The sequence below is a fragment of the Protomyctophum bolini genome, assembly GCF_963924005.1.
Source record: "Protomyctophum bolini genome assembly, chromosome: 15".
Classification (NCBI taxonomy): domain Eukaryota; kingdom Metazoa; phylum Chordata; class Actinopteri; order Myctophiformes; family Myctophidae; genus Protomyctophum; species Protomyctophum bolini.
Window position 1 is genome coordinate 557,298 of NC_137876.1, and position 13,306 is coordinate 570,603.

General features: G+C 43.5%; 1 protein-coding gene across 2 annotated transcripts; it reads left to right on the plus strand.

Moving 5' to 3' along the window:
• Nucleotides 1–7,026: 7,026 nt before the first annotated feature.
• On the plus strand, nt 7,027–10,889 carry LOC308328992 (lysozyme C-like). Of its 2 annotated transcripts, none has more exons than XM_080783138.1 (5): nt 7,027–7,098; nt 7,833–7,935; nt 8,632–8,808; nt 9,626–9,704; nt 10,519–10,889. In XM_080783138.1, the coding sequence occupies exons 1-5, from the start codon at nt 7,066–7,068 to the stop codon at nt 10,583–10,585; spliced, it is 459 nt and encodes a 152-aa protein (XP_080639264.1). In that variant the 5' UTR covers nt 7,027–7,065; the 3' UTR covers nt 10,586–10,889. The 2 variants fall into 2 exon arrangements, with proteins under 2 accessions (XP_080639264.1, XP_080639265.1); XM_080783139.1 differs by having other exon boundaries at nt 8,647–8,808.
• The last annotated feature ends 2,417 nt before the right edge of the window (nt 10,890–13,306 follow it).

A 13,306-nucleotide genomic window follows, 5' to 3' on the forward strand; every position in this document is an offset into this window, starting at 1 on the left:
GGTGGAGTTAGATGCTTTATAGCAGACAGTTTGAGATGTGGTGGAGTTAGCTGCTTTAGAGCAGACTGTTTGAGAGGGGGAGAGGTGGTGGAGTTAGCTGCTTTAGCAGACAGTTTGAGAGGGGGAGGAGTTAGCTGCTTTAGCAGACAAGTTTGAGAGGTGGTGGAGTTAGCTGCTTTAGCAGACAGTTTGAGGGTCCAATGGAGTTAAGAGGTTTTGTCAAATCGCTTTTTAATACTTTCCGTTGGTTCAATATTTTCAAAACAAAACACAGACGTAAAGGATGTTCAACAGCACTGATTTATGGAAACAAATTACAATAATCAAAAACCTCAACAATGGAGTTAGGAGGTTTCCTCCCGACAGCTGCCTTCTATGTTGATATATTTGAAACGTATAACAGAGTGTTTTAACAATGCTATTTATTAAGGCAAATACTTTCTTACACTTTATTTATTGAAGATTTATAAATGTAATGCCGTCGTTGTTGGATCCATGAGATGGAAATATTGATTGATTGATTGATTGATTGATTGATTGGCAGACTGTGTGCAACATTGTAACGTGTACATATATAACACTTTTATGCTAAAACCGTCTAGTTCTTCAACCCGTGGAAACATCATTATTTCATCATTCACATCTTTACCATTTTGCCAATTAGCCCTTCGCTAAGCCCCTCCCCAACCTGCCCTCGTCCAATAGGCACGTTAGCAACGCTAAGCCCCTCCCCAAACCCGCCCTCGTCCAATAGGCACGTTAGCAACGTTAGCAACGCTAAGCCCCTCAGGTTCAGGTTTATTTGTCATGTGTATACAGTATAGATACAGAGTATAAATACAATGAAAATAAATGTCAGAGCCATAGAGTAGACAGAGTTACCACATTGAGACCAGAGCCATAGTTATACAGAGTGACGTCATTGAGACCAGAGCCATAGAGTAGACAGAGTTACCACATTGAGACCAGAGCCATAGTTATACAGAGTGACGTCATTGAGACCAGAGCCATAGTTATACAGAGTTACGTCATTGAGACCAGAGCCATAGAGTAGACAGAGTGACGTCATTGAGACCAGAGCCATAGAGTAGACAGAGTTACCACATTGAGACCAGAGCCATAGTTATACAGAGTGACGTCATTGAGACCAGAGCCATAGTTATACAGAGTTACGTCATTGAGACCAGAGCCATAGAGTAGACAGAGTGACGTCATTGAGACCAGAGCCATAGTTATACAGAGTGACGTCATTGAAACCAGAGCCATAGAGTAGACAGAGTGACGTCATTGAGACCAGAGCCATAGTTATACAGAGTTACGTCATTGAGACCAGAGCCATAGAGTAGACAGAGTGACGTCATTGAGACCAGAGCCATAGTTATACAGAGTGACGTAATTGAAACCAGAGCCATAGAGTAGACAGAGTGACGTCATTGAAACCAGAGCCATAGAGTAGACAGAGTGACGTCATTGAGACCAGAGCCATAGTTATACAGAGTGACGTCATTGAGACCAGAGCCATAGTTATACAGAGTTACGTCATTGAGACCAGAGCCATAGTTATACAGAGTGACGTCATTGAGGGGTCAGAAAACTGAGCGCTCGAGCGCTGTTCATGCAGCCTGGATGGAGAGAGACAAGCTGGAGTTGGAAATACATTGTTTTCAACGAGGGCGGCGCAAATATTAGCAACATGACAACTGTTTTAAAGGGTTGTACAGTAACAACTACAGTCTCTGTAATGATTATCAGGTACTATTACTACAAAACGCCACACAGCCCCACCAGGGAACCCCTAGGGCCCCACCAGGGGGCCCCTAGGGCCCACCAGGGAACCGCTAGGGCCCCACCAAGGGGCCCCTAGGGCCCACCAGGGAACCGCTAGGGCCCCACCATGGGGCCCCTAGGGCCCACCAGGGAACCCCTAGGGCCCCACCATGGGGCCCCTAGGGCCCACCAGGGAACCGCTAGGGCCCCACCAGGGAACCGCTAGGGCCCCACCATGGGGCCCCCTCATGGCCCCATCAGGGAACCGCTAGGGCCCCACCATGGGGCCCACCAGGGAACCCCTAGGGCCCCACCATGGGGCCCCTAGGGCCCACCAGGGAACCGCTAGGGCCCCACCATGGGGCCCCTAGGGCCCACCAGGGAACCGCTAGGGCCCCACCATGGGGCCCCTCTCATGGCCCCATCAGGGAACCGCTAGGGCCCCACCATGGGGCCCCTAGGGCCCACCAAGGAACCGCTAGGGCCCCTCCATGGGGCCCCCTCATGGCCCCACCAGGGAACCGCTAGGGCCCCACCATGGGGCCCCCTCATGGCCCCACCAGGGGGCCCTTTAGGGGGCCCCGGCCTACAGGTTGAGAACCACATGGTTTAGTGGCTTTGGTTCAGGTGTGCTTAAAACCATTTCACTGTTAACTTTATGAGGTGTCGATAAAGTTCACTGTTAACTTTATGAGGTGTCAATAAAGTTCACTGTTAACTTTATGAAGTGTCAATAAAGGTTTCACAATAAAACACTGGAAACACCTTCACTGTGTTATAACATTATGTTAATGTATTCACCTTCACTGTGTTATAACATTATGTTAATTTATTCACCTTCACTGTGTTATAACATTATGTTAATTTATTCACCTTCACTGTGTTATAACATTATGTTAATTTATTCACCTTTATTGTGTTATAACATTAGTTATAGTAATTTAACTCTGAGAGTTAATTTAACTCTGAGAGTGTACAAATGGAACCGTTAGTATGCACGAAACGATTATGTTGTCACCCCCCCCCCCCCCCCCCCCCCTCTCACCCCCCCCTCCAAAATAAACAATGTACAAACAAACTGCAAAAGGTTTAATGAATGACTTAAACGAAGCGCTCGTTAATAGCATTATTCATCGTTACGGTCTGCACACACACGCACACGCACACACACCACACACACGGCCATCTGTGTGTTAAATAGTAGATGCGGTAATGTAGGTCTGTGTGTCTATTTAAGGACAATAATTAGAGCACGCTGAATAAGGTCAGAGAGAGAGAGAGAGGGGGGGAGAGAGAGGGAGAGGGAGAGAGAGAGGGAGAGGGGAGGGAGAGGGGAAGAGGGAGGGAGAGAGAGAGGGAGAGGGAGAGAGAGAGGGGAGAGAGAGAGAGAGAGAGAGAGAGAGAGAGAGTATTCATACATACATAACCAAATACATTCATACATACGCATAATCAAGGCCAAAACAAACAACAACAAAGCTCTCCTAAAACCCAATCTAATCACCCACAACATAGTATCAATAAATCCAATAATATTCAATTCAATTCAATAATGTATTTGCAATGTCAATCAGTTGATAGAATTTGTCTTGGTTCATACTCAACATATACAGACTGTCAGGGTGAGCAGGGGGTAGGACCCAAATGCAGGACAGAGAGCAGGAATGTTCATATTAACCCATTCTGACCTGAGATCAGATTCATACGAGGTTTCCACTGGACACACACTGGTCTGATCAACCCATTCTGACCTGAGATCAGATTCTAAAAATGTCAGTCGTTCTTCGATTTAAAAAAAATAGCAGACCTACAAGCTCGTAGCGCGCCACTCGGTGGCGCGCTATGAGCTTGTAGATCTGCTGTTTTTCAATAGCTAAAGCATGACATGATGCGGACACCAAAATGGGTTCCCGTTCAGAATGGGTTAAATTATTTAATATTCAGAAAGCAGATTAGCTTACAACAAAGAGTAGCACTGCAGCAAAATCAGCAAATCCAAAAAGCAAACTGTTCAAAAAGTCAACAGATTGTCCAAAACTTACAATGACCTCAAAGCAGAAAGTCCAAGATTGCAAAACCTTTAGGCACGACGAGGAATCAGAGGAACATGAGAGAAAACACAAATAATGCAGAACCTCTCAGAAATACAAGCACTGGGAACTCGGGACAACCTCTGTGACAAGGAAGTATGATCTGACAAAGGAAAGACAAACCAGGGAGTATAAATACACAAAGACACAGGTGAACTCAACAGATAATATTCACAATGATTGGCTAAGAGGACTAACAAGACAAGGTGGAAACACTACTAGGGTAATCAGAGCACTGGTGAGACAACACAGGTAACATGAGCAACACATGCAGGAAACACTAACAGACTGCAAAATAAAACCAAAACCAAGAACAAGAACCTAACAAAAACATAACACATGTCACGGACCGTGACACAGACAACCATAGATACACAAACAAGAAGGACAATACAATACAAAAACCAGCAGCATAGGAGAAGATTACATTCAGTTTATTTTTCAAAGTGATATATGCATATTTCTACCAGTTCAGATGTCTAATGGCTACGGGTATAAGTGCTATCTCTGAAGCGACATGTTGAGCTCTTGATGCTTCCATTATATCTCCTGCCTGATGGGAGGAGATTGAAGAGGTGATAGTTTTTCTGGAGGGTCTTTCTCATGTCAATAAAGCATTGAATTGAATTGAGTTAATTCTGTCTGTATGTTTCTGAACGCCTGCAGCAAATCTCTCTTATAGCCCATTTAGGCCTCACGTCAAAATCTTGACAGTTTTCCTGAAAAACCTCATGTTTCTACATCAGTGGCGCTCAATATTTCATATCAAGGATCCCAAAAATTATATGCCCCCCCCCCCCCCATCTGAAAATATGTAGTTCCAGGGACCCCCCCCCCCCCCCCCAGAAGCAGCAACGACTTGAGTTAAAATGTTCACTCTGTAATAATATATATATTCAAAGATTTTAGGCAAATGTTTCACGATTAAAAAAAAAGAATAGCAGACCTACAAGCTTTTCAAGCTATTGAAAAAATAGCAGATATACAAGCTCATATAGCTCATAGGTGCAGGATGGGAGTTGTCTGCAATGATTTTGTTTGCCTTCCTAATGATTCTGGTGGAATAGAGTGAGGAAAGTGAAGGGATGCTAAGGCTACACATCCTATGGTTTTTGATGCGCGACGTACTACTCTTTCCAGCTTTGATTTGTCTTGAGAGGTCGTGTGACCGAACCATACCAGCATGGAGAAGGAGGAGGTGAGAACACTTTTAACAGCGGCCCTAGAGAAGTGATATTCATGTATAAATGATTTACAGTATCTCCACCAATCATCTCATGTCATTCTAATTAACACTTAGAACATCTAATTATCATCTCTGCGTGAGCAGACGGCCGACTGCTGGACATACCGTATGCTGCTCTGTGTGTGTGTGTGTGTGTGTGTGTGTGTGTGCGTGCGTGCGTGCTTGCGTGCGTGCGTGCGTGCGTGCGTGAGTGCGTGCGTGCGTGCGTGCGTGCGTGCGTGCGTGCGTGCGTGCGTGCTTGCGTGCGTGCGTGCTTGCGCGCATGCGTGCACTGATTCTAAGCTCTGTGTATGAATGAATGTGTTGATGACAGGTCATGTCCACAGGGGGTCACTGTTTCACCACTACACCATCACCCAGAAGGCCAACATGAGGTTCTCTCTTCCTCAAACCTTTCAGAGGTAGCAGAGATCGCATCGAGACGCTCTGTGAGCTTGGAGATTTGATATTTTAAATAGACGCTCTGTGAGCTTGGAGATCTGATATTTAAAAAATAGCCTAAATGAGGTGGTTAAGGTTCCCTTTTCTTTTTAAAAAGGGAAGCAAGATTTAGTGGAGGGAGAGAACTGGAAATACCCCAAAATACCCCACAGGAAAGTACCTAAAAAACAGACCCGTCCGAAGTGAGTGGTGCCACGGCACAGCACAGTACAGCACCGCACCGCACCGCACCGCACCACACCACACCACACCACACCCCACAGTACAGTACAGTACAGCACAGCACAGCACAGCATTGTATTGGATCTCTTGTCCACTAGTCCCTTACTAACAATATACTGGATCTCTTCAGCACTGCACAGCACAGCAGAATACAACACAACACAACACAACACAGCAGAACACAGCAGAACACAGCACAGCACAGCACAGCACTAACAGTCCCTTACTAACATTACTGGATCTCTTGTCCACTAGTCCCTTAATAACATTATCCTGGATCTCTTGTCCACTAGTCCCTTACTAACAGCCATTGTTGTGAACACAGATAGCGTTCGTTTCACTTCTCGTCGGTTCAACGACTTTTACACGATGAAAAGAAGAAGTGAAATGTGAATCAGGGGGAAGTTAGTTCTACTGGGGGGGGGGGTGGGGTTAGTTCTATACCGTGAGCTTAACCCTGTCAGGGCGGGACGCCCTTTTGGCGTTTTAAGCATCATGTTATACTTTAGCTGTTGAAAAATACAAGCTCGTAGATCTGCTATCTTTGGGGGGGGGAAATGTGAAAAACGTCCCTCAAATCTTTTGAATTATTATATTCTTTCAGAGCGAATGTTTTTAACTCAAATCCTTGCTTCAGGGGGGGGTGGGGGGGGGTTTCAGATGGGGGTCCGTGGCCAAACACAGATAATTCTGGCGGTCCTTGACATGGAAAAGGTTGAGCACCACCGATACAGAAACATGAGGGTTTATCAGAAAACTGTCGGAATTTAGAAGGATTTATTTTTTTAAAGAATCGGCCTCAGGTCTGAATGGGTTAACAGCTGTCAGTACAGTAAGAGTACAGTAACGGTGCATTAACCCATTCTGGGCGGGAACCCCTTCTGGTGTTTTAAAGCTTTGTTATGCTTTAGCTATTGAAAAATAGCAGATCTACAAGCTACAAGCTCATAGCGCGGCACCGAGTACAAGCTCGTAGGTCTGCTTTCATCGTGAAACATTTGCCTAAAAATCTTTGAATATATATTATTACAGAGTGATCATTTTAACTCAAGTCGTTGCTTCTGGGGGGGGGTCCCTGGAACTACATATTATCAGATGGGGGGGGGGGGGGGCGGAGGCATATTACATATAATTTTTGGGATCCTTGATATGAAATATTGAGCGCCACTGATATAGAAACATGAGGTTTTTCAGAAAACTGTCAGGATTTTGAAGATTTTCTTTTTTTAATTTTCGACGTGAGGCCTAAATGGGCTATAAGAGAGATTTGCTGCAGGCGTTCAGAAGCATCCAGACAGAATGAAGATGTTGCAGATGTTTGCCTTTCTGGTGGTGAGTTCTGTCAATTCAATTCAATTCAATTCAATTCAATTCAATTCAATTCAATTCAATTCAATATTGACACGAGAAAGACCCTCCAGAAAAACTATTTTTGATACAGAGACAGTTATGGCGGCAAGACTGACTGTTCAGGAGAGGAGAAATACTGATCGATATTCCTTTTTTTTTAATCCAAAATGAGTTAATAGTACAGACTCTCCACATACTAGAGCATGTCTGAAATAAATGTCAGAGCTGAAATAAATGTAAATATGAAATAAATGCTTAAACATGTAGCTATAGGTGTAATGTTAGAGTCCACAGAAGAAATGTAAATATGAAATAAATGCTTAAACATGTAGCTATAGGTGTAATGTTAGAGTCCACAGAAGACATGTAAATATGAAATAAATGCTTAAACATGTAGCTAGGTGTAATGTTAGAGGCCACAGAAGTGAACCTTTCAAGCCTGTTTTCTCAACTCGCTGTTTCTCTGCAAGTCATTACTTATTATAAGCCATATCTCCAAAACTGGTGGGTCAAACTGAACAACCAATGTCAATTTGAAGCTATGATTCCCTGCTTTCACATGACATGAAGAAAACGAAGAAAATGTATGTGATTTTAAGCTGTGAAATAGAGGGAAGTTGAGACACACACGCACACACACACACAATAACTGCATGTATTCATACGATGGATGGACAATAATATTGTTGATCGTCAACTAATACTTCATCCCATAGCTGGTGGGGGCGTCCAGTGCCAAGGTGTTCCAGCGATGTGAGTGGGCCAGGGTCCTACAGAGCTATGGGATGGATGGTTACCAAGGATACAGCCTGCCCAACTGTGAGTAAATAATAGCAGTGGTTCTCAACCAGTGGTCCGGGGACCACCCAGCGGTCCTTCAGGGACTTCCAGAGGGTCCACATGGCAGGTCTACAAGCTCATAGCGTGGCACTGAGCTTGTAGACCTGCTATTTTTTGAAAAACCCGTGAAAATGTGCCTCAAATCTTTGAATATATATTCTTTCAGACCGAACGTTTTTAACTCAAATCTTTGCTTCTGGTGGGGGGGGGGGTCGTCCCTGGAAGAAGATATTTTCAGATGGGGGTCGGTGGCCTTGATTCAGACAGCTAGGAGATGTCATTTAGTGAAGACAGCCAACTAATGTTAACCAACTAATTTTCATCTTAGTGGACTGGTGTCTGGTAATTGTAGTTTTTCATCTTCGGGGTGTATCTGGTGATTGTAGTTTGTTACATCTTAGGGGTGTGTCTGGTAATTGTAGTTTGTTACATCTCATGGGTGTGTCTGGTGATTGTAGTTTGTTACATCTTAGGGGTGTGTCTGGTAATTGTAGTTTCTCTCATCTTAGGGGTGTGTCTGGTGATTGTAGTTTTTCTCATTTTAGGGGTGTGTCTGGTAATTGTAGTTTTTTCTCATCTTAGGGGTGTGTCTGGTAATTGTAGTTTCTCTCATCTTAGGGGTGTGTCTGGTGATTGTAGTTTTTCTCATCTTAGGGGTGTGTCTGGTAATTGTAGTTTTTCTCATCTTAGGGGTGTGTCTCTCCGAGTGGGAGTCGCACTATGACACGCAGGCCACCAATCACGACACCGACGGCTCTACGGACTATGGGATCTTCCAGCTGAACAGCCGCTTCTGGTGTGAGGACTTCCACACCCCGGGATCTATCAACGTGTGTGGCATCCAGTGCAGCGGTCAGTGTGTGTGTGTGTGTGTGTGTGTGTGTGTGTGTGTGTGTGTGTGTGTGTGTGTGTGTGTGTGTGTGTGTGTGTGTGTGCGTGTGCATGCGTGTGCGTGCGTGCGTGTGCGTGCGTGCACGTGACTGCCGCCACGATTAAATTTGAACGCAGGAAAAGTAAATAAATTCACTAAACTAACGTAATTTGTATTGTTGACCTATTTCTAAAATATTAGCTTCAACTTTGACCCCCCTCCCCCTCTATCACATGGACACAGAAAACATATTTCCGTGTGTAAAGATGTGGGGTACAAAGAAATTAACATTTTAGATAAAATATAGGTCAACACAAATGTTGTGCCCCCACACCACAAAATGACCGGAACTACTTAATATTCACCTAAACCAGAGCACAACTCCCACCACGGGACTCGGGGCAATCAATTAATACAGTATATTAATGGAAAGTATTTCATATACAGCCTAATAAGTAAAACAACATCTCGAACAATCTCTTTAGGCACGGCTAGAAAGCCGTTTCAACCAATCAGATTGCTTCCTCCTGTTGTATAATAATTATCCACTATGGCCCCTCCCATAGCCCCTCCCCTAGCCCATCCCCTAGCCCCTCCTACACACAGGTTTAATGTTTGTCTTTACTCTTTTAGTTCAAACGTTGTTTAGTAAAAACACATGAAGGGAAAATGTACGTCATATTGTCTCTCTTTATTTGTTAATGGCGTATATAATGTTTGTGTAACATCACCATTACATCACCTGATCAACATGCGCCCCTCACTTCACACGTGTGTGATTTTTGTTTTTTGTCTCAGATCTACTAACTGATGACGTCGGCGTAGCGATCCGCTGTGCTCAGCGCGTTGTTCAGGATCCCAACGGCATCGCAGCCTGGTGAGGTCATCATCATTAAAGGACCACTTCACCACTTTTCAACCTATCTTCATATAATAGGTCCTCACTAATAATCATGACAAAATGGCGCTATTTTTTTTTCTACTCGGTCTGTGTCTCATAGGAGGGCTGTGGGCAGTTCAGAAACCGTCCTCCAGTGACATCATCGATGGGGAATCCAAGCCAATAGAAACTGCAGGCTTTCTAGTCCTGAAAAGTTGCAATGCGAAAATGGAAGCCTGCATCGTTCTCACGATAATGAAAATCTAAACGTTTTTGGAAAAAGAATATTGTTTAAAAAAAATCTGCCTAATTATGATCTAAACTGCCCACAGCCCTCCTATGAGACACAGACTGAGTAGAAAAAAGTCATGGCATTTTATCATGATTATTAGGGAGGACCTATTATATGAAAATAGGTTGAAAAGTGGTGAAGTGGTCCTTTAATATTACTAGCCCTTACCCATTGTGAGATATTCTCCCCCCCCCCCCCCCCCTTGTGGCCGCAGGGAGTACTGCGCCCTGGGTGCGTTTTCACATTTTTAATTCACTAATAAATCCATTAATGTATTATCGCAGACAGTCGGTGAGGAGATACGGCAGTTACACACTGACACACAGACACACAGACACACTGACACACAGACACACTGACACACTGACACACAGACACACTGACACACAGACACACATTCATTCAGACCATGATGATGATTGTTATTATTATTATGTGTTCATGATTGTATTAATCTCCATATATGGTGTGTTTCAGGTGTTTATGGTTATATTAATCTCCATATATGGTGTGTTTCAGGGTGGCCTGGCGTCGTCACTGTCAGTACCAGGATCTGAGCTCCTATGTGGCTGGATGTGGACTGTGATCATCCATCCATCTGTACATCCATCTATTAATTAAATCATCCATCTATTAATTAAATCATCCATCCATCATAGTGATGATGTCACAACATGTGTGTGTGCAGTGTGTGTGTGTGTGTGTGTGTGTGTGTGTGTGTGGTGTACCAACACCATGTTATCTCTCCTAATGGTACCAACATCATGTTATCATTAATCAATCAGTATCATTGATCACAGCCCGTGTGTTTGTTGTATTGTCTCATGCCTGCCCAAACAAAAGCTTCCTAATCTAATTCTATAATAAAACAAAAGCTTCCTAATCTAATCATGATGAAACCAAAAGCTCTAAAATCCAGTAATAATAAAAGCCAAACCAGCGCATTAATAAAGTTGATTTCTCACCTTTTGAAACGTCCTCAGAGTGCAGCATCTTTTCCATAAATGAACATAATATCCAGTAAAGACACGACGCGACTCCTTAAATCCATGAATTATGAACTCAGAACTTCATTCGTCATTTTAACTCCGTGAAAAACGGTTTGTAAAGAAAGTGAATTGTGTTTAATTTAACAAACACTAGTTTGTTTGTTTGTTATGTTTCACTGAGTCTGCAGCCACACAGGCTGGGTTGCCAGATCCTGTCTCTGTCTGTCACACATGTGGTTAATTGCCAGACTCTGCGGCAGAAAACAAGCAGGTCAGGTCTACCAAAACAAGCCCTGAAGAAGTGACCCTGGAGACTAGACCAAGTGGGGTCCGGGGACCCCCAGGGGTCCTTGAGGCAGCTAAATGATATAGTTTGGAACCAAATGGAACCTGGGTCTGTAACTCTGAGAGTGTAATTGGTCCTTTTGGTTCCATAATACATTTTTTTAGAAACAAATGACCAATGAAAATGATTAAAAACATGTAGGAGTTAGGAGGTTTGTCCCAGACAGCACAGTATTGGTTCTCATTAGATTTGTATATAGACATATATTGTAGACAGAAGTGAGGACGAATAGGCTATTTATATTTTAACGCATTTTGGTGTTAGCACTATTGTTATGCTTTAGCTATTGAAAAATAGCAGATCTACAAGCTCATAGCGCGCCACCGAGTGGCGCGCTACGAGCTTGTAGGTCTGCTATTTTTTTTAAATCGAAGAACCACTGTCATAGAAGACATTTTTTAGAATCTGATCTCAGGTCAGAATGGGTTCATGTGACATGGACACCATGCAGTGTAGCATTGTGGCCTCCCGTTGTCCCCACAAGGTGGCAGCAAAGCCTACATTTAGCTTACCAGGACCACCAGGCCTGCAGCAATAGGCCCTCAATGGGGGTTGCAGGGTTTTTAAGCTAATTCAATTATTTCCATTAAAATAAGTAATAAGTGTGCCGCTTGGGATACTATTTACATTATGATAGACAAAAATATATATATATTTTTTTTGAGCGATGGAAATAAGCAATTTAGCACAACACCCCATAGCCCCATTCAGTTCAATGCAGTTCATTGAGGACCTCAGGATTGAGGGAAATAGCCAATAATGTGCTTTTGCACAAAATAACACCTGGACCTCTTTTCACCCCGTCGAAAAAAACACACAATTCAAAAAATAAAATGTTGTGCCGTAAAATCGTCGTATAATTTCCACAATTGCAATATTTGTAAAAGTATAAAATGTCGTGCATGCTTTCCACATAACATTTGTAATAATAAACTGTCATACTTTGAAAATACAATATTTGTAAAACAATAAACTTGTACATCAATGAAAGAACATGAAAGTTCACCAAACACAATGGAAGGACGACATGCGCCTGTACCGCCAAACCGACACAAAGTACACAAATTATATAGTATTCAGTAAAAAAGAAAAACTACATTCTTAAAACTATGTTTTTACCGTGAAATCTGAAACAAAAAACCCTGTTCCTTTCTCCCTCACGCACGCACGCACGCACGCACGCACACACACACACACACACACACACACACACACACACACACACACACACACACACACACACACACACACACACACACACACACACACACACACACACACACACACACACACACACGCACACACACACGCACTCATCACAAGAGAAAATAGTGTGTCCAAAATGTAGAAGGTGATCTAAAGGCTGTGTCGGTACACCACATAGAACATAATAATACAATATTAAAAAAAAATATATATATATTTATGTCCTGTCCTTGTGAGACCCGTAACCCGTGTGTTGTGACACCCGTAACCCGTGTGTCCATAATGGATCCGCGCGTCAAGTGTACAGTATTTTAACAAATACTGTACACTTTTTTGGAAAAAAATGATACCTCCTTATATCTAACAATAAGACCTGATGTTTTAGGGTGGAAGAAAATCACGGCACTCCATCTTTAAAGTATTGTATACAGTGACAACTAAAGTCTCTGTAATGTTTATATTGTACTATTACTAAAATAAAGTGTATAGTCGTAGTGAGTGAGTGGAATGGCGACGCCACCTAGCGGCCCGGGCCGGCCTAGCGGTCCGGGCCGCTATAGGCTGCTGATCCACACTGACGGCGCGTTGCGGGTTCGACTCCCGATCCCCAAGACCTTCGCTGCGCGTCGCTCGCTCCCCATCTCTCTCTCCACCCGTTTCCTGACATACTAGCCTACTGTAAACTATCACACTATCACAGTACAGTACAGTACAGTACAGTACAGTACAGTACAGTACAGTATACTCTACATCACATAAAGGCAGA